The following is a 26,969-nucleotide window of genomic DNA, read 5'->3' as shown; positions in this document are numbered from 1 at the left end:
CCCTTAGAAAAAAAGTCATTAATTATAATCCACATTACCGGTTGCTGCAAGTTTATTTTCATGCTGTAGCAAACTGGCTCAGATGAAGATTCATGGGGTGATGACTCAAGCTTTCACTCCAGCCTTTTTAACTCACTTCATTCACACTGCATCCCTCCGAGGGTCTTTAGGTACCCCTCCATCTCCTTTCTCTCCTCCATCATCCCCCCTTCAAGTCGCAGGCCCGTATTCACAGTCTCCGAGTAGGAGGGCTGATCTGGAATACTTTCTGCCTTTTCAGATCATACTGAAATACGATGATATGGAGAGGCGTGACCTGATCCTAGATCAGCACTTCGACGCCGAAAGGCTTTTGGAATACGGGCCCTGAGCCTTGGTGAGCCATCGTTTCACATGGCCCGGGGGAACACAAAGAGCCTGCAGTTCCTGAGGAAAAAGTGATCCGTCTCGGGCCGGTGCTGCGCTGAGAGAAGTTCTCTCCCAGGGTCCGTTGGGCTCCTTAGTGAGAAGTCCGTTATCTGGGCATCTAATTGCGCCGACATCCAGGGGAAAGCCATAGAAATAGAATTACTAGAATGGACATCCCCACCTAAATTAATGATGCCATGTGTGGACCATTCTACTGATTATATTTCTATGGGGAAACATTTCAAGAAATGATGGAACAGTGCCAACATTGTTCTCTTTCTTTTTAACACAGGGAGGGAGTTCGCTCTCTGACAGGAAGAGGAATCTCCTTTCTCACAGGGCTCGTTGGGCTCATTAGTGAGAAGCCTGTTATCTGGACATCTAATCCAGGGATGAGCAACTTTGAGGGGGTGAGGGCCACAACAAATCTGAACTCATCATGAGGGGCCATAGTTGCTTGCGGGTCTGCATACCCACATCCATGAAACTGACTAACAAAATCAATGGGGTGCACCCGACTGGTAATTCGACCACGATAACAAGTTCAGATAGCTGGCTAATTCAGCAACCTAAAACATTTTAGCTGACATGGGCTAATTGACTGACTATCAGTAACTGACATAAGACAGGGGAAAGCCATAGAAATATAATTACTAGAACGGACATCCCCATCCAAGTTAATGAGGCCACAATGGGTGGGTGGACCGTTCTATTGATTCTATTTCTATGGCGAAACCATTTCAAGAAACAATGGAACAGTGCCAACATTCTTCTTAACACAGGGAGGGAGTTCTCTCTGACAGGGAGAGGATGAGGAACCCCTTTTCTCCCGCTTCAGTTTCCCATTCTCTCAGCGTTCTCCCAACACCACCTCTCTCCATTACTTCATTGTTCCTCAATGGGGCTTTTAGTTATTTTCCTGCCTCCCCACACTCTGCCCCTTCCGACCACAACACACATGCATGCACGCACACGTCCTTGTTGAACACACCAACACTCCTGCACTACCAACTGTACATGCCGTTACTGCCACTACCAGCATGCGGTCACCTTTTCCAAATCCTGTGGAGAAAACAAAGGACCTAGGCCTACTGCTGTGTGCCTGCTCTGGCCACCTCCTCTTTAATCCACTCTCCCACTCTCTCAACACTTCTCATTCCCTCTCTCCCACCCTTTCCCTCTTTCTCCTGCCCTCCGCCTCTTAACCATTCTCTCCTACCCTCCCCCTGTCTTTCACCCAGTAGATATGGGAGTTGATCAAAATTGGGATTGTTTTCAAATTCTTTGTGGATCTGTGTAATCTGAGGGAAATATGAAAATCTAATATGGTCATACATTTGGCAGTTTAGGATGTGTAGCACAGTTTCCACCTCATTTTGTGGGCAGTGTGCACATAGCCTGTCTTCTCTTGAGAGCCAGGTCTGCCTACGGCGTCATTCCTCAGTAGCAAGGCTATGCTCGCCGAGTCTGTACATAGTCAAAGCTTTCCTTTAGTTTGGGTCAGGTATTCTGCTACTGTGTACTCTCTGTTTAGGGCCAAATAGCATTCTAGTTTGCTGTTTTTTTGTTAATTGCTCAACACATTGGAAAGAATTATCTTTTTGTTATCTCATGATTTGGTTGGGTCTAATTGTGTTGCTGTCCTGGGGCTTTGTGGGGTCTGTTTGTATTTGAGAACAGAGCCCCAGGACCAGCTTGCTTAGGGGACTCTTCTCCAGGTTCATCTCTGTAGGTGATGGCTTTGTTATGGAAGGTTTTGTGAATCACTTCCTTTTAGGTGGTTGTAGAATTTAAACGGGTCTTTTCTGGAATTTGATAATTAGCGGGTATCGGTCTAATTCTGCTCTGCATGCATTATTTGGTGTTTTACGTTGTACACAAGATAATTTTGCAGAATTCTGCATGGAGAGTCAATTTGGTGTTCACTCTACCTGCTCTCACAGAGCAGTGAACAACCGGGTGGGGCTAAGGGGAATGAGTGTGTCTGCTGCATAACCACAAAACAATGCTTGCCCTTTGCCTAACCTTAGCATTGCCCTTTGGTTGCTTAAAAAGGTCTATATTGTGATATACAGGATGAACCAAGCAGCTGAAAAGGGTTCATTGGTATTATCAGCATCTTTTTTTTTTTTTTTTTTTATTTTAATATTTTATTTTTGCATTTTCCAATTAAGAACATTCAAAACAAAAGTGAAAATATGTTAGACAACAAAGGACAAAGTGACGGTAACAGACGAGCGTAATAAAAAATAAAAATTATATATACGGGCATACATAATACATAAAAAACATACATGATACATAAATCATAATAAAATAAATATTAATAATAATAATGAGACATTGATTCATATGGTCACCTGCTGTAAGCTACATATTATACATTACGTGTGAAACATTATATAAGAATTATATAGAGATTCAATCAATGTGGTGTGGGGGGAGATTCTCCATATAGTCAATAAAAGGTTGCCAAATTCTGTAAAATGTCTTTAACTTATTCCTCAAGCAGTAAGTGATTTTCTCCAGTGGGATACAACTATTAACTTCCGATAGCCACATTGCCACTGGTAGGGGGGAATCCGATTTCCATTTCAAGGCAATACATTTCTTGGCAATCGCTAGCAATATTTCTGTTAGCTTTATAGTATGACTTTGCCTAAGATTGGTGTTAGTATAGTTACCCAGTAGGCAGACCTCGGGGTCTAAAGGGAATGCAACCCCGTGGATTGAGGATATGGTATCGCATACCCCCTGCCAGAAACCATATAGTTTTGAACACTGCCAAGTGGAATGGAGGAATGTTCCTTCATCTGAGCCACATCTAAAACATAGGGAGGAGATATCAGGATTGAACTTGTGCAGTCTAGATGGGGTGATATAGAGCTGATGGAGGAAATTAAACTGGATCAATCTGTATCTGGAGTTCAATGTGGATGTAACACCATCCCTGCATAGGTCACTCCATAGGCCCTCATCAAGATCAATACCCAGATCTTTTTCCCATCTAAGTCGGGGTTTATCTAGCTCAGGCAGTGTTAGTACTGACATTAGAGCATCGTAAACACGGGAAATGGTCTTGAGTAGTGGTTGGTCTGCATGGCAGAATTGTTCAATAGGTGACATCTTAGGTAGGTTCCATTGTCCCTTGAGAGTCACCCTAATTAAGTCTCGTAGTTGTAGGTAGCTAAAGAAGTCCCTGTTAGACAAGTGGTATTTCTGTTTCAGCTGTTCAAAAGACATAAGAACTCCCTCCTCACAACAGTGTTCCAGAAGAGTGATCCCCTTATCAGACCATGGTCTAAAGTTACTATTCTGGAAAAACATAGGGATCAATCTATTGTTCCATAAAGGGGTTTTAGGGGAGAGAAATCCCCCTCGTCCGAACAGCTCATGCAGTTTACACCATGCCAGGACAGAATGTATGATTAAAGGGTTGTCTGATGGTTTTTATAGATTTTCTGTCCCATTTGTAAAACAATTCTGCCCCCGTGTCATCATTCATCTCAAGTTTTTCAATGTTCAACCATGAGGGGGAGGGACCATTGTCAAACCTCTGAGCGAGAAACCTAGACTGAGCAGCCCAGTAGTACATTCTAAAATTGGGGAGGTTTAAGCACCCTTGACCGTAATCCAGGGTCAGTTTGTCCAGGCTAACCCTCTGGGTTTTGCCATGCCAGATAAACCGTCTGGTCAGCTTGTCAAGAGAGGAAAAGAATGCTGCGGGCACAGGGATAGGGAGAGATTGAAACAAATATAGAAATCTGGGCAGGATATTCATTTTAATCACATTGATTCTACCCAGTAGGGTGAGAGGCAAGTCCATCCACCTACACAGGTCACCCTCCACCTTCTGCAACAAGCCGGCCAGATTGAGTTTATAGAGGTTGTTCAGGTTACCATCCACCATTATGCCCAAATATGTGAAGCCCAGAGGCGACCATCGAAAAGGAAACTTGTGCTTGATGGTATGATGGTCAAAGACAGACAGCGGTAAGATTTCGCTTTTATCGAAGTTAACCTTATATCCAGAGAAAGAGCTATAACACTGTAGTAGGATCTGCAAGTGAGAGAGGGAGTGTTCTGGGTTTGTTAGAAATAAGATAAGGTCGTCCGCAAAGAGTGATAGTTTATGGGTATGGGGGCCCACCTCAAAGCCATGTATGTCAGGGCACGATCTAATAGCCTCAGCCAACGGTTCGATGGCGAGGGCAAAGAGGTGGGGGCTAATTGGGCAACCTTGTCTGTTCCCCCTATAGAGAGGGAAAGAGGAGGAAGTAATCCCATTGGTAGCAATCCTAGCTTTAGGAGATTTGTAGAGTGATTTTATCAAATTTACAAAAACGGTACCTAAACCAAACTTTTCCAAGACGCGAAAGAGGTATGGCCATTCAACCCTATCAAAGGCCTTTTCAGCGTCGAGGGAGACTGCGACACTAGGTATTTTGTTTTTGTTAGCAAGGTGAATTATATCAAAGAACCTTCTGAGATTATTGGAGGACAGTCTATTAATTATGAAGCCAGTCTGATCTGGGTTGACCAACAGGGGAAGACATGACTCCAGTCTCTTAGATAGCATCTTGGTGACCAGTTTACAATCTGTGTTAAGGAGAGAGATTGGTCTATAGGAGGCGCACTTTAGCGGGTTTTTCCCTTTCTTGTGGATTACAGTAATCACTGCTTGAGAGAAAGACTCTGGAAAGCAGTCGTCTTCCCCGGCTTTTTTAAGTACCTCCATGAGGTAGGGGACCAACAGCTCCCTAAATTCTTTATAGAACTCTGGAGGGAAGCCATCCTCCCCAGGAGATTTATTAGAAGGTAAGGATTTAATGGCTTCCACCAATTCAGGAACAGAGAAGTTTTCACTCAGGCGCTCTCTGTCTTCCTCTGACAGGCATGGGAGGTTGAGAGAGGAGAGAAAGGAGTCGATCTCCGACAGATCATCGCTTGATTGGGAAGTGTAGAGGTCTTCATAGTATTTCTTAAAGGTATTATTAATTTCGGTAGGGTCGAAAGATATCTCATTAGTAAGGGTTTCTATAGCATTAATTGTCCTCTTACTTTCCTCTGCTTTCAGTTGCCATGCCAGTACTTTGTGAGCTTTCTCTCCAAGCTCGTAATAACGCTGTTTTGATTTAGTGATGGCCCTCTCAGCTTGATATGTGTTCAGAATATTATATTTCAGTTTTTTATTTACCAAAAGCCTATATAGATCTTTAGTCGGGCCTCTTTGGTAGGTTTTCTCCAGCTCAGAGATTTCAGATTCAAGGACATTCAGTTCCGCACCGTATTTTCTCTTCAACCCTTTAGTATAGGAAATGATCTGTCCCCTCAGATAGGCTTTCAATGTGTCCCAAAGAATGAAACTGTCAGGAGCGGAGGGTTTGTTTGTCAAAGTAAAAATATTGATCTGCTCTTTGATAAATGCACAAAATTCTGGTTGCTTTAGGAGTGTAGGATTTAGTCTCCATCTATATGCTCCGTTTACCTTGTTAGGAATGGAGATTGATAATACCAGAGGAGAATGGTCGCTAAGCAATCTGGGGAGATACTCGATATCTAACACTCTATGAAACAGTTGGGTCGATAGTAAAAAGTTATCTATGCGTGTGTGTGTCTTGTGTGGGTGTGAATAAAAAGAGTAGTCCCTATCCTGTGGGTGCAACTGTCTCCAGATGTCTAGTAAATTAAGATCTTTCATGAATGACATGGTGAGCTTGGCGGCTTTGGTAAGAAGGGAGGGTTTATCCGAGGACCTATCAAGGACTGTATCTAAACAAAAATGTAGATCTCCTCCAACCAGTAGCCATCCTGGTGGTGCTTGAGCGACCTGAAGGAAGACATTCTGTATAAACATATGGTCATCGAAGTTAGGAGCATAAATATTCAGCAGGGTCCAAGACTCTGAAAACATATGCCCCTGCACCAAAACAAACCTGCCCGAGGGATCAGAGATGGTGTTGTTGACGCAGAAGGGGATGTGTCTACTTATCAAAATTGCAGTTCCTCTTGCTTTGGAGTTAAAAGAGGACGCAAAAACTTGTCCTACCCATTCCCTCTTCAATTTCTTGTGTTCGCTGGCTGTAAGATGTGTTTCTTGTAGAAACACAATATCGGCCTTTAATTTCTTAAGGCATGTATAGACTCTTTTCCTTTTAATCGGGCTGTTAAGGACTTTTACGTTGAATGTGACATATTTTAGTGGATTAAGCATAGGTTGGGTTTGAAATATGTAACCGAATGGAAATCGCTCATATGTAAATAGTCAGGAAATGTTTCAACTTTGGTTTGAACACAGAAGTGACCTATGTGCCTCTTTAGGAAGGAAACAACAATAAACATGGAAAAAAAGGGGGAAAAAAACCCACCCACCCCGATTGTCAGACTAAAACAACAATCCCAACAATCAAACATGAATACACTTGTAGAGATACGTTGCTGCTCGCTTTCCACCTTACTCTTACTAGCTAAACCTTGGCGTAAACTAAAACCTGCGAGCTCTCTAAATTGAAAACAAACGTTGTGAATAAGCATTTATGGCTGAATAATTACTGCCCACGGTAAGGGCTGCTTGAGTCTCTTTTCGGGAGAGGAGAAACATAAATGGGGGGGAAGCGGTGGGCCTAAACCCACTTATTGCTTCGTCCAGTGGATATTGACTAAACCAAAATATAGTCTCCTGTAAATGTAATAGAACTCACCCCGGGGAAAATCGGTTAGTTGAAAATGTACAAATCAATTATAGCGACCGGATAGCGGGGTAGACGGATCCGATATCAGCAGATCAGTCCAGATAAGAGAAAACAAACAGATTGGATCTTATCCCCCAGAGAGACCGTTTTTCAGTCGCGGTTCGGTTCTTTGAGAAAAGTGAATACTTCTCCCGGTGTGTTGAAGATATGGCATCCGCCTTTGTACTGAACTTTCATCCGCGCAGGGTGGATGAGGTAGCCGGTGATGTTCTTCTCCTTCAGTGCTTTGGCGGCAGGTCTGAACTGCTTGCGACGTCTGGCGAGATCAACACTCATGTCCGGGAAAAGGCTGACCCTATTGCCATCGAAGGTGATGTCCCCTTTGGCTCTTGCGAGTTGCAGTATCTTCTCTCTGTCTTGGAAACGGAGGAACCTGACCAGAACGGTACGTGGGGGCTCCTCTGGCCGGGGTTTCGGCGCTGATGTTCTGTGGGCGCGTTCGATTTCCAGCGGCTTGGTGAAGTTGATTATGCCTAGGACATCCGGGATCCATTGAGTGAAGAAGCGGACCGGGTCACGGCCCTCGCTGTCCTCTTTCAATCCCACCACACGGATATTACTGCGTCTGCTCTGGTTCTCCATCTGGTCTACTTTGTTTTTGAGGTAGGCATTATCCTTCTGCAGTTCTATCAGAACCTGGTCATGTCGAGCGACGGTGTCCTCAACTGTGCTAATGCGCATCTCGGCCTCAGTCGTTCTCAGAAGGAGATCATTCATGGAGGATTTCAGGTCGTCGATGGAAGAATGGAGTTCAGCCGATTTCTTGTCAATTTTCATAGAAAGACCTTTGTTACCATCCTGAATTTCCCGGAGGAGAGTAGCCAGCATGTCTTGCGAGGCTGCCGAGAGCAATAGTCTGGAACCGTCGTCTGAGATATGAGGGCTAATGCTAAACTTGCTAGCTGTGGCGTTATCGTTGTCTTGGGATTCAACGACGTTTTGGTCGTCCTTCTTGCCTCTCGGTCGGAGGTCCATGGCTCTTTGGGAAGGTAAGTATTTGACAATTTATCAGCCGATGTTAGAATATTGTTTGAACGTTGTTATTTAGGTAATAATAGGATAAATTTCAAGAGCTCGGTTTGTCAACGTCTGTTCAGCTCCGCGGCATCACGTGTCTCCTATCAGCATCTTTAAGTCTGCGATGAACAACAGCTGTGACAGACAAGAGATTTAAACATTATCCATTGCAGTTACATTGAGTGATGTGTAAGCAGTGGCGTAAAGTAAAAGCACTTGATAGTACAAAAGTTTTGGGCTATCGGTACTTTACTATTTATATTTGACAACTTTTACTTTGCTACATTCCTAAAGAAAATGTACTTTTACTCCACACATTTTCCCTGACTCCCAAAAGTACTCGTTACATTTTGATCCATAATAAATACAAATGCTTTACAGGACAGGAAAATGGTCCAATTCACACACTTATCAAGAGAACATCCCTGGTCAACTCTACTGCCTCTGATCTGGCGGACTCACTAAACACACGTTTCGTTTATAAATTATGTTGCAGTGTGCCCCTGGCTATCCGTTTGCGAAGGAATTTACATTTATTTATACTTTTGATACTTAAGTAGATTTACTTTTACTCAAGTAGTATTTTACTGGGTAACTTTCACTTTTACTTTAATCGTTTTCTATTAAGGTATCGTTACTTTTACTCAAGTTTGACAGTTGGGTACTTTTTCCACCCCTTATAGGGTTATGTTGCTATAAGGGAATAAACTAAGTGGTCCTTAGCCATGGTATCCTCTCTCCACTGGCTTCCAGTTGAAGCTCGCATCCGCTACAAGACCATGGTGATTGCCTACGGAGCTGTGAAGGGAACGGCACCTCCATACCTTCAGGCTCTGATCAGGCCCTACACCCAAACAAGGGCACTGCGTTCATCCACCACTGGCCTGCTTGCCCCCCTACCTCTGAGGAAGCACAGTTCCCGCTCAGCCCAGTCAAAACTGTTCGCTGCTCTGGCACCCCAATGGTGGAACAAGCTCCCTCACGACGCCAGGACAGCGGAGTCAATCACCACCTTCCGGAGACATCTGAAACCCCACCTCTTTAAGGAATACCTAGGATAGGATAAAGTAATCCTTCTAAACCCCCCCCCTTAAAAGATTTAGATGCACTATTGTAAAGTGGTTGTTCCACTGGATATCATAAGGTGAATGCACCATTTTGTAAGTCGCTCTGGATAAGAGCGTCTGCTAAATGACTTAAATGTAAATGTAAATGTATCCTGTTATATTATTACATATTGTGACGACCCTGGGTTTATAAGCGCGGAAATCGACTGTGCCGCTCGAGCATGCTTTTGTGGCACAGTCGATAGCGCGCCGGACTTCGGGTTTGAAGGTCGAGGGTTCGAGACCTGCTCCCTGCTGTTTCATTACAATATTATAAACTTGGTGGTTTGAGCCCTGAATGCTGATTGGCTGGCGGACGTGCTATATATCAGACCGTTTACCACAGGTATGACAAAACAGATTTGGACTGTTCTAATTACATTGATAACCAGTTTATAATATCAATAAGGCACCTCTGGGTTTGTGGTATATAGCCAATATACCACGGCTATGGGCTGTATCCAGGCACACCACATTGCATCGTCCATAAGAACAGCCCTTAGCCTGGTATATTGGCCATATACCACAGCCCCGCATGCCTTATTGCTTAATTATAAAAACAGGTGGTTCTAAACCTGAAAGCTGGTTGATTAAAACCGCATTCCAGCCGGTGTCTATTCCACAAGTTACCACTAGCTAAATCTGATTTAAATGCCTATTTACTCTGTTCAATCTGACTGCGTAATCCACCGTCTCATCAGCCCAGCCAGGGAAGTTGTAAACTTGATCTCCACTATAAAAAATATTTAGACATTCTCACATTATTTTAGGCTAACATTTAGTTTTCAACAGCAGAGATGTGTATTAGCCTTGCTGCCTGTCTCTCAGACATTTGCCACATTGTTTCAATATTTAAATCCGATCTCCAGCTGTCCCATAATAATTAACGTGTAGGGGTCGGAAGTCGGGACGAGACAGACAGGCAGGCAGCGTTTCTCAGCCAGTCGAAATCATTAATCAGCTGGCATCATTTTTATGGATATATACAAAGACATGTTTACTTAAAGGTCAAACGAAACGAAGTGCAGCTAGTTTGCAGTCTTTCCAGCTTCAGTTTGAAGTGATTGTGTTTGCTGTGTTGTTGGCTAGCTGCTCTGAACAACAGTGTCCTGACGAGAGAGCCTCAACTCATTTTTAAGGATGTATTCAAGTAAATGTCACTAGAAAACAGCGTAAACAAAAGGATATGCAGCTAATGATGTTATTCTGGCTACACTGTTTGACATGACAGTAAGTTAGCTGTAGTTGGCTAGCTAGCGAGCAAGGGATAAGAACGTAGCCAGCCAGTATGGCAATAGAACATTTAGAATAAACTACTGGGTCGCGTCTGTGGCAACCGAACCGATAGAACAAACGACCAGCCGGCTTGGGTAGCAACCCTAGATTTGTGTGGGGACAATATCTTGTGGATGGATGAAATAATTCCTCAAATAAAGTAATGAAAATATGTAAATTTTTTGTAATGTAAATGATTTGAATATGTTGGTAATCCAATGTATAAAAGTGATAATTCCCTCGAAGCCGATGTTTGGAGGACATATTGTCACGGTTTGCCAACACCCGTGCTAATATATCCTTCAAACACCGGCTTCTCGGGCATTATCACTTAATAAATATCATTTTATGTTATCCTTTTCAGAATGGTGGGGGTTGAATAGTTAAATGAATGAATAAAGGCTGCTTTATAAAGGTCACTAATTGATTAGATTATTTACCTGAGAAAATATTAATAGAAGAGAAAGAAAGACTAATGCTGCATTTAGACGAGGGACGCCAAAACCGTCATAACAGTCGGCATAGCGGGACAAGAAAGCAAGATGGTAACCGTAAAAGCAAGCCATCAAGACTGCGTTGCTATCGTGATTTCAGTAAACAAACAAACAGTGCTACCGCAGACGGCAAACATTTGTAATATTTTAACTCTGGTGGCAAGTTCCGTCCAGTAGCAGAACTAGAGTTTTGTACATGGGGTGGCCAAGGCTACTTCAGGGGGTCCATAGACCATGACAGAAAATGTGTGTGTGTGTGTAACCCGAACCTGGCATCTAAGGCGCATGAATGTATCCTGTTTGGTGATTAGAGGTAGAAGTGATAATCCACTTAACCGGGAGTTCTTCAATGTCGCAGATAGTGTGGTCCAAAAGGGTTACTTCACTAGAATTCTCTAGTCAGTGTCTCTACCTCGGAACTGTAGTTACATTTCTCTCACACACAAGTCACTCTGTTTTCATTAATATATAATCTGGGTCTATAAAAGTGTTGAATATCCCAAATATTTTCAGAAAATAAAGCTCAAGCACCAAGGAGATCAATTGCATAGTTTATTTACAAAAAAAAAAAAAAAATGCAATTTGACAAACCAGGTATCAAGCAGAATTGGACTTGAAAAATACAAATAATTTTGGTGCCCATCAATATTACAAACTACAGTATCATATTTATGCTCATATGTTAACTAATAGCAAAGACATTTTTTGTAATTGGCCTAATCAAGACCAAATTAAATATGTGTGACAAGATACCCTTTAGATGTATCATTTTAGAATGTCAGTGTACTAGCTAGTACACAGTGCATGTTTTACCAGAGGGACCGCCTAAGTGCCAAATTATCCTAGGTAGATTTAAAAACAGCATAATTCTGCAGTTCTGGTGAAAACTGCCAAAATGTTTCACACACTCATCCGTGTTGAGGGCGCATACCCTCCTTGACTCAACCTTGAGAATTCCGAGGTGACAACCTGTCATCAACCACCGATTAAAACCCACCTTAGGACAACAGTTTAAGCCGAGAAGCTTCTTTCGCAAGAAGCACGGCTGACTGGTGTAACAATATAAATCTTACCAAGTCGAAATAACTCATGGGAGACCTCCTTTATAAGGTTCTAGAAACACAACAAAGTCAAGGAGAGTAGACGGTCTGTCCCTTCCACTTTTCTCTCTCCTATCAAGAAGCTGCTTGGTTTGATGACCCTCATGTTTGAGGTCCTCTAAATCTGACTCTAAATGTCTGGGCAAAGGCAAAGGCTCCTCATTCAAGAATGGTGTACTCTGTGGGTTGAGAGACTGGACCCCTTACATTGTCTCGCAATTCTTCTTTGAAAAACACCTCTGCAGCTCAGCTGTGAGACTGTCAAGCACCTGATAAAAGATAGCTCTTTGGAAGCGCTCACCATCACTTTGGTCACTATTTTTCTGTCCAACAGTGCTCAATGAGTCGTGAAATCTTAAGCTTGTTTTAGGCTGTCTTTTACACACTGTTTGTACACTTATTTTGCAGTGCACTGCAATCTCTTCAACCTCTTTCCATAGTTTTCCAAAGTAACCCTCACTTCTGTAGTCCTGTAATGTGTCTGTAAGGGCACCTACTAGATCCACAGCCCTTGCTAGGTCAAGGGAGCTTGATTGGAGCATGTCAGAAATAGATTTGGCATCACCAAGCACTTTACAAAAGGTAACCAAAAGCCCTATGAAATATAAATCTGAGAAAGAAGGCCCCTTGCCTCCACTGATCCATCACCACTATTTTCAAGTGTGATATCCTGTAGCACTCTCAGAACTGCATGCCATGTATCTGCATGCCCACCTTACATCCATAAGTCTCTGTAGTTCCCTGGGCTGCTGCTGTGGATACAGCTCTTTCTGAACTGCAAGCCACTTGAGACGAACGTACGAGCCAGATACAAAAGTTATAAAGCTTCCGCAGGAGAGGAAAAAAGTGAACTGTCTCAGGCACTGATTTTACAGCATCGACAAGAACCAAATTCAAACAATGTGCATAACAGTGCACATGAAATGCAAATCTTGCACTGTTTTTAATCTGTGCAGACACACCAGAATGCTTTCCGCTCATGACGAATGCACCGTCATAGCCTTGCCCCACAAGATTATTTCTGTGGTCCAGACCATGTTTTTTCAAGGCAATCAATTATAATTTTTGTGAGACCTGCTGCAAGCTTTCAGCTGACTGAAAGTGTAAAAAGCTTTCGTGGATGGCCCCGTTGTAATAGTACCTCACAAATAAAAAGACATGTTATTTTTTCTTTAAATCTTTGGTTTCATCTGCAATTACACAAAAAACTTCACTTTCTTTTACTTCTCTTATTATTTCACTTTGTACCGTCTCAGCTCAGCCCTCAAGAACTTCCTTCTGGATTTGGTGGCTTGTGTACTTAGCATTGCCACATGCATTCATCCTTTCCTCTATGAGAGGGTCATGCTTTGCTATTTCTTCTAAGACTGTCAAAGAAATGACCCTTGTTGTAAGAGTCAGATACTCGATGACCTCTCTGCACTATATTTTGAGTGGCAGTTAATAGGAGCACATCTGCAATTGTTTTAATGTAAGTACAGTTTCTCAACTTTCTTTTTCCGGTCCTCATTTATGACATCTAACATTGAGTTGCTGTCAATAACCCTTTTATGCTGATTCCAAGCATACATGGCATTGATATGATGCTCTGCCTTCAAATGGAGCTTAAACCCAGAATCTTTAAACAGTGCCTTTTTCCAGTTACAAAAACCTGACTGTGATGTGAAGGCAGATTCCGGTGTATTGGGCAGAGAAAAATGCCTACAGGCGAAACAATAAGTAGAATCTTGATTTAGAGAATATTAAAGCCATGAATTGTCCTTATACCAGGAGCTGTTGAAAGCCCTTTTCCTAGTACCATGCTGAGTTCTGGGAAATGTTTTCAGACACGGCTGTACAGGACCCCCTTCTCTGGATCTTGAAACGTCTGAAATACACATTAAATAATGTGTCATATCTCTATCAAAATATATAATTAAGAGATCCACAAGATTAGATACTAACAGCTGGTAACTAAAATGTGTAGTTTAAAGTATAGGCCTGGCCTACCATTGTGTCCTTCAGGGACAGAAGTCTGATATCTCTCCCTTTCTTTTCATGTTAATTGACCCTATGCAAAAATAAGACAGTCTATGGTTACATCTAAGCATCCAATTACCCAGATTTTAGTCCAATCTCAATCTTAATTACAAATCACATTATCATAACTGTACCTTAAAATCAACTACCAGCCTAAGTTACTAGTTAGATCATGGCTAGCCCTACTCTGCAGTAAGTAACTTAGCTAGCTATACTTTTTTAGCCTGTTTGCTATCATAAAGGTGTATCTGCAAATTGTGGTAATCTTTTGAGTAACGTTAACAGATTGATAATAACTTAGTTTTGAGTTCAAGTACAAAAATTGCTGAATGTTAACTTGCTGAACACTGACAGCTGTAGCCTACTAGTTACCCCACATTAGCTAAACATTCGTATACTCTAATTTAGGACACTGCACTGTATATGTGTGCCTTACTAGCACAAATGTAAACAATGTTAGGCTAAATTGGGAACCGATCTCCCTTATCTGATTAACTGTCTGTTAATGGAACCAAAGGTCTAACGTTAAGTTGAATCGCTGTGTAAGTTATGTAGAAGTTGCTCAGGAAAACTAAACCCGATGCTAAACCTTAAACTTACTTCAAATATGATGCTTTCGCCAATCGCGAAAAGAGCTTGTGGATCTATGGAAATATTCTCTTCTTCTGTATGTTCTTCTTATTCTTCTGTCTCACAACCAATGTTAATATTCTCTCGTCCTCGATTTGAAAATTGCGCTGCCGAACGTCAAAGTAAATGCTTCTTTCAACAAGAGGTGAAATGAGATGTCAATCAGCATCAAACTGCCAATAGCGAATGACATTTGGGTGGCACATCAGATGTCAGGGGTGTCCAGTGGCCCCCCGGAGACCCCTCTGGCTCCGCCCCTGGTCCCATCTACACCGGCAGCCTGAACGGCGTTCACCGGCAGCCTGAACGGCATTCACCGGCAGCCTGAACGGCATTCACCGGCAGCCTGAACGGCATTCACCGGCAGCCTGAACGGCATTCACCGGCAGCCTGAACGGCATTCACCGGCAGCCTGAACGGCATTCACCGGCAGCCTGAACGGCATTCACCGGCAGCCTGAACGGCATTCACCGGCAGCCTGAACGGCATTCAGCATCGTTCTCTCATTGAAAACAATGACATCCGGTTTGCAGTCTACCTCGGCTCATCCAAAAAGGCAGCATGAGTAAAAATAAGGAGGGATTTATGTCTGTGGGAAAGTGGAGAATATAGGCCTTTCCCCAGTTCTGTTTCAGCCAGCGTAACTAAAAACAAATATGGGTATAATCTGCTTCTACGGAGCGCACGGTTAGCCACTCAAGAGTTTTGCCCTTTTGAAAAATGTTCTACTATGAATCAGTTGTCTGGCTCTCCTCTCTTCTACCTTGTTATTAAAAAAGGGAGTAACACAGAAGGAAAGGGAGTAACACAGATGGATACTTCAGGGATCATACACGTGACTACATACTGGGACTCACTACAGAACTGACAGGGGATAGCGGTCATGTGTCTCTCTCAAGGTTATAGGCTGACTGTGAAGCTTCTGGGTTTTCTATGGCCGCAAGTGAGGTCACACGTGGCCATTTAGGAAGGAAGCAAAATGATTAAAAAAGTCAAGATATGTATCAAAGCACAACAGGGTATCCTGAGCACTTTCACTTTTAAAGCATAATCTTTGAGTATATAGAATGTTTGAACTGCCATTTGTGCATTTATGGTGAGTTAGAATGGATAGCTTGTCATAAATGTTTATAATGCGGGTATTCATAGGAAGTGTTACTGTAGAAATATTTCACATGGAAACATACTGAAGGTGAAATCAATAAGGGTTTACAATGACAGACTTCAGAAGAGCTGTTTCAAAAGAGGTCTAATGATACCATGATATGAATCAGTGGCCTACTTCAAGTTTATAGTAACGTTTTGATGGTGATTGACTGCCATGGAGTCCCCCCTCAAGGCTTGAAAAAGAGGGACGCATGTGAAGCTATCTGTGTGTGTGTGTGTGTGTGTGTGTGTGTGTGTGTGTGTGTGTGTGTGTGTGTGTGTGTGTGTGTGTGTGTGTGTGTGTACGCATGCATAACCGTACACACAGTACATAACCGTTCAAAAGTTCAGGGTCACTTAGAAATGTTTTTTTCGTTTTTTTAAGTAAAGCACATTTTTTGTCCATTAAAATAACATCAAATTGATAAAAAAAAATACAGTGAATACATTGTTAATGTTGTAAATGACTATTGTAGCTGGAAACGGCAGATTGTTTATGGAATATCTACATAGGCGTACAGAGGCCCATTACCAGCAACCATCACTCCTGTGTTCCAATGGCACCTTGTGTTAGCGAATCCAAGTTCCAAGTTTATCATTTTAAAAAAGGCTAATTGATCATTAGAAAACCCTTTTGCAATTATGTTAGCACAGCTGAAAACTGTTGTCCTGATTTAAAGAAGCAATAAAACTGACCTTCTTTAGACTAGTTGAGTATCTGGAGCATCAGCATTTGTGGGTTCGATTACAGGCTCAAAATGGCCAGAAACAAAGACCTTTCTTCTGAAACTCGTCAGTCTATTCTTGTTCTGAGAAATGAAGGCTATTCCATGCGAGAAATTGCCAAGAAACTGAAGATCTCGTACAACGCTGTGTACTACTCCCTTCACAGAACAGCGCTAACTGGCCCCAGTGCACAACTGAGGAAGAGGACAAGTACATTAGAGTGTCTAGTTTGAGAAACAGACGCCTCACAAGTCCTCAACTGGCAGCTTCATTAAATAGTACCCGCAAAACACCAGTCTCAAAGTCAACAGTGCAAAGGCGACTCCGGGATGCTGGCAGAGTTCCTCTGACCAGTGCCTGTGTTCTTTTGCCCATCTTAATATTTTCTTTTGATTGGCCAGTCTGAAATATGGCTTTTTCTTAGCAACTCTGCCTAGAAGACCAGCATCCCGGAGTCACCTCTTCACCGTTGACGTTGAGACTGGTGTTTTGCGGGTACGATTTAATGAAGCTACCAGTTGAGGACTTGTGAGGCGTCTGTTTCTCCAACTAGACACTAATGTATTTGTCCTCTTGCACAGTTGTGCCATTCAGGGTAACACAGTATAACACCAGTATTTTATATTAAAATACAATAACTTTGGTTTGAGTCATTAGAGACAAAAACAAATCTCAAAGGATGAAGTGAAAGATATTTTCATAGATTTTTTCATTTTTTTTTCAGTGTAAGGCAGGATGTTTTTGTAAAAAACTTAACAAATGTTGAGTTGTACCCATGACACATCAAATACGTGGTATTCAAAATAAAAAATGTCATTTTTTCTGGGTAGTTATATTTCTGCCAGTCTAAGCATGGATATATAACCTTGTGATTTTTTTTAACACACTTGTGTTATACTAAATGACATTTTACTAGGGTACATTCATATGAATCACAATAAAAAAAATATTATTGGCTTTATTCTTGCATATAACTAATATAAGGGCATACGTAACACTCCAATGAACATAAACAAGCCTTTTAGGGAATTGTAATTGCGGTTTTATTTTTTGCTACTTTGAAATCATTATACGTCTTTGACCCACATATGTGTATAGGGGAAAGTGGACAGACTAGTGTGACAACAATAGCTCTACATTAGCAGGTGAAAACATTCTCCATCTCCCACTCATACGGGCAGCTGAGGTAGAAAAAAATATCCCCCTGAAAAGGACAAGGTATAGGATTCACGTCCGTCCCGAAACACAGACCCAACGTAGGGTTAGAGCATTTCAAGAAGACCAGTCAACAGGTTCAACTCAAATGGCTCGGTTCTCTTTCTTTCTGCCAAACTTTACCTTCACGCAAACTAGACCTTTCCTCACTACAAACAAATCAGCCAATTAAAAGAGAAGAAAAGCAACCGCACGGCCAATAAGAGCCAGCGGCGACTGCACATTCAGTCTCTCAGGGGACACTCAGTGTATTCTGTAATCAGTGCGTGTCTCTCTGTGTACCAGCCCCTCACTGCAGTGTGCCACTAAAATAAACAGCATTTCCTCCCAATGAGATTCTAATCAGGATCTACTGATGGGGAGAGAGAGGGAGGAAATAGTGGAGTCATCTATTGCAGGCTCAAGTATTGTATACAATGTATACTCATATAGTATGAGTAGCTTTGATTGCAGTCTCAGAGAGTGCTGCTTTCATTGAGAGACTAGCAGGACCCAGGAATGACAGGTCATATTGCTGTTGGTCAAAATATTGTATTCATTCCACCTAAACTAGTGTGGACAACTTCTAATGCACTCCTTACGAGACCCTGAGAATCAGGCACCTGGTTTTGCAACAACAACAAAAATATAATTTCTTATTGGACAGTTTTCTTCCATTTGGTGTCTAGTGAATACGACCCTGTTCAAAAAGGTCTGGTCCACGTCTTCCTCATTAGTGCAGTTAGCTGGAGGTCCACAGCAGCCTTGGTTCATACACACTAGCACTACTTGATTACGTACCGTGTCCTTGAAGTCAACAAAACACACAGGAAACGGTGCAAATCATCATATTTGGCCCATCATAACACTGACATACAACCAGGGGTTGAACTGGGTCAATGGTTTTCCATGGGAATTCTTTCAAGTGACCGCACCCCTCAGAGGAGTTTTAAAGTCGGCTGAGGACAACATGCTGGTAGGAGCCAAACACATTGGGGCATGCAGTCCAAAAAAAGATATTATATGAAATGGTGGAAACTTCCTAGCCTAGCCTATGCCTTCACCAATCCAATGGTTTTAAATGTGTGGGTTGAAGTGAACAAGTGCACACTTCAGGAAGAAACAGAGGTTATTGGGATGCACCCACAGTCGTACCTCCCAGACCCCTTCCCCCAGAGAGAGTCGGAGTCACATGTGTGCCCAGGCTGCGGAGGTGACAGTGACAGGAAGACAAGCAGTAGGGTTGGGGAAGACTTGGAGCGCTGTCTCGGTGCTGTGACAGACTGACAGCAGCTTCATTAACATCATCCCTCTCACTCCCAGTCAGCGCCAAAGAATCCAGGCCCAGCCTCATAACACAGGCCTGCCATTGCAACACTGTAGTGGCGCAAACACACCAACACAAACAGATACCTCCACATGGATACCGCATAGAACTGATAGAAGGGTGGTATTCATCACAGAACACCCCCCCCCCCCCCCCCCCCCCCCCCCAGTTACAAGTGATGGATAGAGAGCTAGATATAGGAATTCCATAGATGGATAACTCAGTTGGTGTCAGGTGAAACTGTTGCATTGTGGTCAAAAACCCAGCTACATTCCCCTCTCTCCTGTGTCCTTGCAGTTCAAGAGCACCGACTTTCAAAGCTGTGACGCAATTAATTCACACTGCGAACATTTTCTTAATTAAGTTTCTCCTAGAGAAACCTCCACCGATCAGCTCCCTCTCCCCTAGACAGATGTTTTGCCCTTAAGCACCGCCACAAGTACACAACTTAAACTGAAGCACGCGCACACACACACACACACACACACACAACTCAACATGAAACTTGTACTGTTGTTGCTGAGTGTTGCCTTTGAGCAGAATGAGCAGTGAGCGTGCAGTTCTTTTCTTACCGTGGCTCTGTACTTCATCTCTCTCCTTCCTGTTTATTGGTCGGCTTTAACAATTGTTTATACTACCAGAATGTGAGTCGTCCACGTCAGAGCGATCGTGCAACGTTTGTTTTTATAACTTCTCCGGAGCCATGTGTAGGAGCGACCCAGCTGCCGTCACCTCTCCTCTTACTTATTTTCTCCCTCTCAGTTAGTCACTCTCTCTCTCTCTCTCAACCTTCTCTCTCTTTCTCCCTCCCTCCTTCTACAGAGTAAGCAGTCCCTGTGTAGTGACACTCCACGCTCCTGCTCTCTCTCTCCCTCCCTTTCATTCCCTCTCTCGTTCCGTCTCTCCTCCAGCACAGGGCCCAACAAGGGATTTACAGTGGAAGGTGAAACACTAGCTTTGAACTAGTTCTAGTTTCTCTCTGCCTCCTCTGCTCTTAAAACAAGGCAGATGGGGCATAAAAAAAAATCCCACAAAAACATCTCCAAGCACACATCTGGACTCAACCACCCCTGGAGAGAGAAAAAAGAAGAAATGGAAAATGTGTCCCTCTGTACAAGGAGAGGGGGACCTGTGAGGGGCTATGGGAGAATACAGGACGACTTACACAGAAAGACAAAACGGTAGTTTACTAAAATGTTTTATGAGCTATAGATGAATCATATAGTTTCGCTTCTTCCTTCCTCTCCCTCCCTTCTTTTAGGAGATGGAGATTTAACAGGAACCAAGGCAGGCAGGGAGTGGAACAGTCCATGTTGCGGAGCCGAGCAGCTCCCAGTTTCTTTGCCTCCCTCACCTGAGAAGTCACTAAGTAGGACTGTTATTATGACCATGGCTGTGACCCAAACGCCATCCTATTCCATAGGTCTCTGGTCAAAAGTTGTGCACTATGTAGGGAAAAAGGGTGCCATTTGAGACACTGTAAATTTGTCCAAAGCAGTCTGGCAGTCAGACTGAACACAACACCAGCCACTTCGCTGTGAATCAAAGAAATAAGCACACAATTTTAGCTTGAACATTTTAAGATGCACTATGCGGAAATCGCACCGCCATTTCCTGTTTTTTTTGGGGGGGGGGGGGGGGGGGGTGCAGGACCGAGTTTGGGAAACCCTGGTGTAGAGAATCATTGTATCATCTAAACTGCTGTGAGATAAAATGTTTCATAACCAAGCAAATTATATTTTCAGCTGATGTACAAAAAGTAAAAGACGCAAAAAAACAAAACTTAAGAACGGGACACATAGAAATAGCGAACATAGAACAGATCTACCGCTTCTTAGACTTGCTTTCAATGAAAATGACCTATAGACACACATTTCTGTGTGAATTTGGTCAGGTCCCCAGAAAAAGGACGTATTGCAGCTTTAAAAAGGGATAGTTCAGCAACAGTACATAGGTTTCCTTACCTAGAAAAAAGGTTATCAGTGTGGAACAACAAGATCAGTGTGGATTGCAGTCTCTTCTTGTCCATATACTGCTTTTAAGGAAACCATCTTGATTTATAATAACCCTTTAACAAGCTCTGATTAAACACAAAAAGGGCCAGTTGACATAAATTAAGCCTAGTCGTGGACTAAAAATGATGCTCCATAGAGAATCTCCATTGAAAGAGTTTAGTCCAGTAGTAGACTTAATCTGTGTCCAGAAGTCTGGCCCAAAGAGTGAAAATGAGGGCAAATAAACTGAAAACTTCAGAAATCCCTAAATCATGACCATGGTGGTGAGCTCCAGAGTTATGGGGTATGATGGCTGTGTACCACAAAGGCCCAGGAAATCCCAACTTTATGAGAGTCATTAGCAGGAGTCAGTGTTTCCTGTCTGTGGAGGTGGTGGTGTCTGGTGGCTGCAGTAAACAGCCAAGCCACATATACCCTTTCCACACTATCGTTCTGACCCGAACCAAATGGAATATCTAGCTCAGATATTTTTTTTCACATTGTCCTTTTCAGCACAGTTCTAGGTGATGCATAACCAGGCCAGCTCAGTACAGCTTGGTTTCAGTTCGGCTCAGTAGTGTGAAAGCCAGATATTCCCTTTCTGTTTGTCAGTTTTCCTCCGTTTCATGCACCCAGGTGAGGATGTTGGGGGTTGGTGGCTCTCTTTCCTGCCCCACCCTGCAGACAGGTCCCAGCCTTCCCCAGGCCAGCCCCTAACACAGCTCAGGTTTAAAAAAAAACTGGCCGTTTTTACACTTGTTGTCTGCAGCCTTGCAGCCGTCCCCGCTTGCTGCTGCTGCTGACAGCGCTCTCCAGCCCCCTCTATTGGACAAGCCTACTGCTCAGCTGGCAGTCGTAGCATGTGACAGAATCTTCACCTCACCTTCACTTTTCAAAACACACTCTATAGCTGTCTGTAATCTCCAATAAACGCTGCAGAACTACGCTCGGGGATTGTAGTTCATACCCGTTTGTCTACCTCTCACCACTGCCAACATTATCAGAGCCCCCGCCTGCAGGAATCTGAGTAATGTTTTCCAGACGGTGTGAGTTTCTCTCGGTCTGTCACGCGCTCTCTCGGTCGCTCACACACACACTCACTCTTTCACTCTCCCTCTCTCACATGGGCACCGCTGGGCATGAGAACAAAACAGAGAATGAAGGAAAAAGAAACAAAGAGAAATGGACAGAGAACAAACAAAAACAAGAAAAATCTGACAGATTTGCAGTGACTTTAGCGTTGGTTAAATCCATGTCAAGTGTATGTTGACAGAATGCTGATGTAGCATATTTGTGCTGAACAGAGAGGGTGGAGGGGGGGGGGGGGGGGGGTCTCTGACCACCAGTATGCATCAGGCCTGGTTGTTAACTCTTTCCTCTCCCACATCTCTCAGTCAGGACATCATGCCCTCTAGAGAGACCTTGGTTCAATTACTATTTTAAATTATTTCAAATACTTTAGCTGTGCTTGATTGAGCTTGTCTGGCACCAATAGAAGTCCAAACCCCAACCATCTGGCACCCCAGGCAGGTTAAAGCAAACACTCAAAACGAATTGAAAGATTTCAAATAGTATTTGAACCCAGGTCTGCTGTCTAGGACTAATTCAAATTCAGCCTTTATGGCCCGGCTGTAAATTGCACTGTTGTCAAGGGACTGTAAAGGGGATATAACCTTGGCAACGCAACAAACATAAACAACGTTATCAAGAGTCAGGAGACTATTTCTTCACATCTGTCTGATATTAAGGCTTATGTTGTATCCTCTTATCTTCCTTTCATTACACTACAGCTTTTATTCTGTTATTCAGTACTCCTCCCTCACACTCCTACTGGATCAAGTCTGAAATTAAAAAGAGAGTTGATGAATTAAAGAGATTCATTTTCAAAGATGGACGATGTGCACCAAGTGTGTCTGAAGTGATGACAACCTGGGTCATTATGAAGTTTAAAAACAGCAGCCAAGCACTGTCTGTCTCAGTTCAACAGTGTTGCCAGGACCTGGGCTGGAGTTAATGTAGCAGAGCCGACACACACACACACACACACACACACACACACACACACACACACACACACACACACACTGCAGGACATACTGTACAGACACACATCTGGGAGAGAGGACGACAGTAGACACACATGATGACTAGGGTCCAGCTCCTCCCTCATTGGTTCCCAGAGTGGAAACACTTCTTGTCCCTAACCACTGGTCACACCACTTTGTGGAAACACTTCTTGTCCCTAACCACTGGTCACACCACTTTATGGAAAACACACCAAACAGAATGCTGAGGGGGAAAACACTGATAGCACACCAAACAGAATGCTGAGGGGAAAAACACTGATAGCACACCAAACAGAATGCTGAGGGGAAAAACACTGATAGCACACCAAACAGAATGCTGAGGGGGAAAAACACTGATAGCACACCAAACAGAATGCTGAGGGGGAAAAACACTGATAGCACACCAAACAGAATGCTGAGGGGGAAAAACACTGATAGCACACCAAACAGAATGCTGAGGGGGAAAAACACTGATAGCACACCAAACAGAATGCTGAGGGGAAAAAACACTGATAGCACACCAAACAGAATGCTGAGGGGGAAAAACACTGATAGCACACCAAACAGAATGCTGAGGGGAAAAACACTGATAGCACACCAAACAGAATGCTGAGGGGGAAAAACACTGATAGCACACCAAACAGAATGCTGAGGGGGAAAAACACTGATAGCACACCAAACAGAATGCTGAGGGGGAAAAACACTGATAGCACACCAAACAGAATGCTGAGGGGGAAAAACACTGATAGCACACCAAACAGAATGCTGAGGGGGAAAAACACTGATAGCACACCAAACAGAATGCTGAGGGGGAAAAACAGAACCTAATTTTCTTCCCCTCCCCTATTTCTTTATCACTTCCCCTCATCTAGACCCACTATTACTTCCTCCCTCTCTCTGTAGCACTCTTTGCTGCTATAACAGGGACACACATAAACCCATAATTCCCATCCCCTCTCCCCGTTGTCGGGGCAAACCCATATCGCTAGTACGGGAGATAGCTCATTGCGCGACACAAATCTATGACAACCCTCAACTATTGCCGGTGACTCATCAGCTCAATCAACATATGGTTGAAGGACAATATGACGGTGTTGTCTGGTACTGTATATACAGTAAACATGACCCCACCCCTCCGCTGAGCTGGAGCAGCTTAGTTTACAGAGTGAGTCATAGGGAGAGAAATTGCAGCTCTGTGAGAAACACACAGGCACACGTCCTTGCTTGCTTCATCCACCCACAATGTTCTATTCAGCTGGGCCCGGTGCCAACGCACTGCTACTGTCCACCATCCATTACCTTCACATTCACAGAGCAGCACACTACTATTTCAACCCACACTCATTTCCAACATTTTATAGCCCAGGAGACCGGCCCGAGTAGCTACAGACAGCGGCCACGTTCCAGACCGACTAATGGCAGATGAGCTGCATGCAGCCACAATTGAAGCTCTGATATGACATCTGGCAGGCGACTGCATTGTACAGGCTGCCTGGAACGCGACCAGTGTCTTCTGTAGCCTCGGAATGAAAAACAGGAAGACAGGCCTCTTAAATTAAACATTCTAATTAGTCACATATGAAGAATTGTAACACTTAACAAATATTTACGCTCTCAAGTAGTTTCATCTCCCTATCTATCCCATTCTTATTATCTCTCTCTCAGTCTCTTCTTCCCTCTCTCCTCCTGTCCGTCTTGCTGGTCACTAGGGTTCTTTAGATTCTCTGGCTGTTGTGTTGTCATACAGCTCTGCTACACTGAGGAGAATAAATAGACCCAGAACCCTCCTGGCCAGAAACACATCGCAGCCTCTCTGCCATCTTTCAAATCAAATGTTATTGGTCACATACACGTGTTTAGCAGATGTTATTACGGGTGTAGTGAAATACTTGTGGTCCTACCTCCAACAGTGCAGTAGTATCTCACAATTCACAACAATAGACACAATCTAAAAGTAAAAATATGGAATTAGGAAACAAATATTAGAATGAGCAATGTCGGAATGCCATTCACTAAAATACAGTATATAGATATGAAATTAGGAAAGCAGTATGTAAACATTATTAAAGTGACCAGTGATTTCATGTACATAGTCATCGGGTGGTAGCCCGCTAGTGACAGTGACTAAGTTCAGGGCAGCGTACAGGGTGGTAGCCGGCTAGTGACAGTGACTAAGTTCAGGGCAGCGTACAGGGTGGTAGCCGGCTAGTGACAGTGACTAAGTTCAGGGCAGCGTACAGGGTGGTAGCCGGCTAGTGACAGTGACTAAGTTCAGGGCAGCGTACAGGGTGGTAGCCGGCTAGTGACAGTGACTAAGTTCAGGGCAGCGTACAGGGTGGAGGACGGCTAGTGACAGTGACTAAGTTCAGGGCAGCGTACAGGGTGGAGGACGGCTAGTGACAGTGACTAAGTTCAGGGCAGCGTACAGGGTGGAGGACGGCTAGTGACAGTGACTAAGTTCAGGGCAGCGTACAGGGTGGAGGACGGCTAGTGACAGTGACTAAGTTCAGGGCAGCGTACAGGGTGGAGGACGGCTAGTGATGGCTATTTAACAGTCTGATGGCCTTGAGATAGCTGGGCCCTGAGCTTGATGATGAGCTTGGAGGGTACTATGGTGTTGAAGGCTGAGCTATAGTCAATGAACAGCATTCTTACATAGGTATTCTTCTTGTCCAGATGGGATAGGGCAGTGTGCGGTGGGATAGGGCAGTGTGCAGTGCAATGGCATCGTCTGTGGATCGATTGGAGCGGTAAGCAAATTGAAGTGGGTCTAGCCTCTCAAAGCACTTCATGATGACAGAAGTGAGTGCTACGGGGTGATAGTTATTTAGTTCAGTTGCCTTTGCTTTCTTGGCTACAGGAACAATGGTGGCCATCTTGAAGCATGTGGGGACAGCAGACTGGGGTAGGGAGAGATTGACTATGTCCATATACACTCCAGTAAGCTGGTCTGCGCATGTTTTGAGGACGCGGTTAGGGATGCAGTCTGGGCCGGCAGCCTTGCGAGGGTTAACATTCTTAATGTCTTACTCACGTTGGCCACTGGAGAACAAGAGCCCAGTCCCTGGGAGCGGGCCGTGTCGGTGTTATCCTCAAAGTGAGCGAAGGTGTTTAGCTTGTTGGGATCAAGACGTCCACTTCGTGGCTGGTTTTCCCTTTCTAATCGTGATTGTCTGTAGATCCTGCCACATACGTCTCGTGTCTGAGCCGTTGAGTTGCGACTCCACTTTGTCTCTGTACTGACGGTTTGCCTGTTTGATTGCCTTGCGGAGGGAATAACTACACTGTTTGTATTCTGCCATATTCCCAGTCAACTTGTCGTAGTTAAATGCGGTGGTTCGCGCTTTCAGTTTTGCGCAAATGTTGCCATCTGTCCAGGGTTTAGGTAGGTTTTAATAGTCACCGTGTTTGTGTATACATCAAAGTTATTCTCAGAGGCTACCCGGAACATATCCCAGTCCGCGTGATCCGAACAACCTTGCAGCATCGATTCGGATTGGTCAGACCAGCGCTGAATAGTACAGGTACTTCCTGTTTGAGTTTCTGCCTATAGGAAGGGAGGAGCAGGATGGAGTCGAGATCTGATTTGCCGAAGGGAGGGCCTTGTAGCCATCCCAGAAGGGAGAGTAACAATGGTTGAGAGTTTTTGATGCGCGAGTATCACAGGCAATATGTTGATAGAATTCAGTAGCTTTTCCCTCCAAATTTGCTTTGT

General features: G+C 43.7%; 1 protein-coding gene across 4 annotated transcripts in view; it reads right to left on the bottom strand.

Moving 5' to 3' along the window:
* The window catches only part of LOC106580786 (unconventional myosin-Ic), a 77,977-nt gene that overhangs the window by 30,323 nt on the left and 20,685 nt on the right, over nucleotides 1-26,969 (bottom strand). Inside the window, exon 1 of one of the 4 annotated variants that reach the window (XM_014162198.3) lies at nucleotides 19,767-19,973. The exons of the other annotated variants lie outside the window; for them this stretch is intronic. Coding sequence (XP_014017673.1) covers nucleotides 19,767-19,784 — 18 coding nt within the window. The 5' untranslated portion in view covers nucleotides 19,785-19,973. Of the gene's footprint in view, nucleotides 1-19,766; nucleotides 19,974-26,969 lie in introns of those variants that run through there. 4 annotated transcript variants of the gene reach the window in all.

The sequence above is a fragment of the Salmo salar genome, chromosome 20, assembly GCF_965601325.2.
Source record: "Salmo salar chromosome 20, fSalSal1, whole genome shotgun sequence".
NCBI lineage: Eukaryota > Metazoa > Chordata > Actinopteri > Salmoniformes > Salmonidae > Salmo > Salmo salar.
Note: the sequence above shows the minus strand (reverse complement) of the source record. Positions and strands in the feature narration are given on the sequence as shown.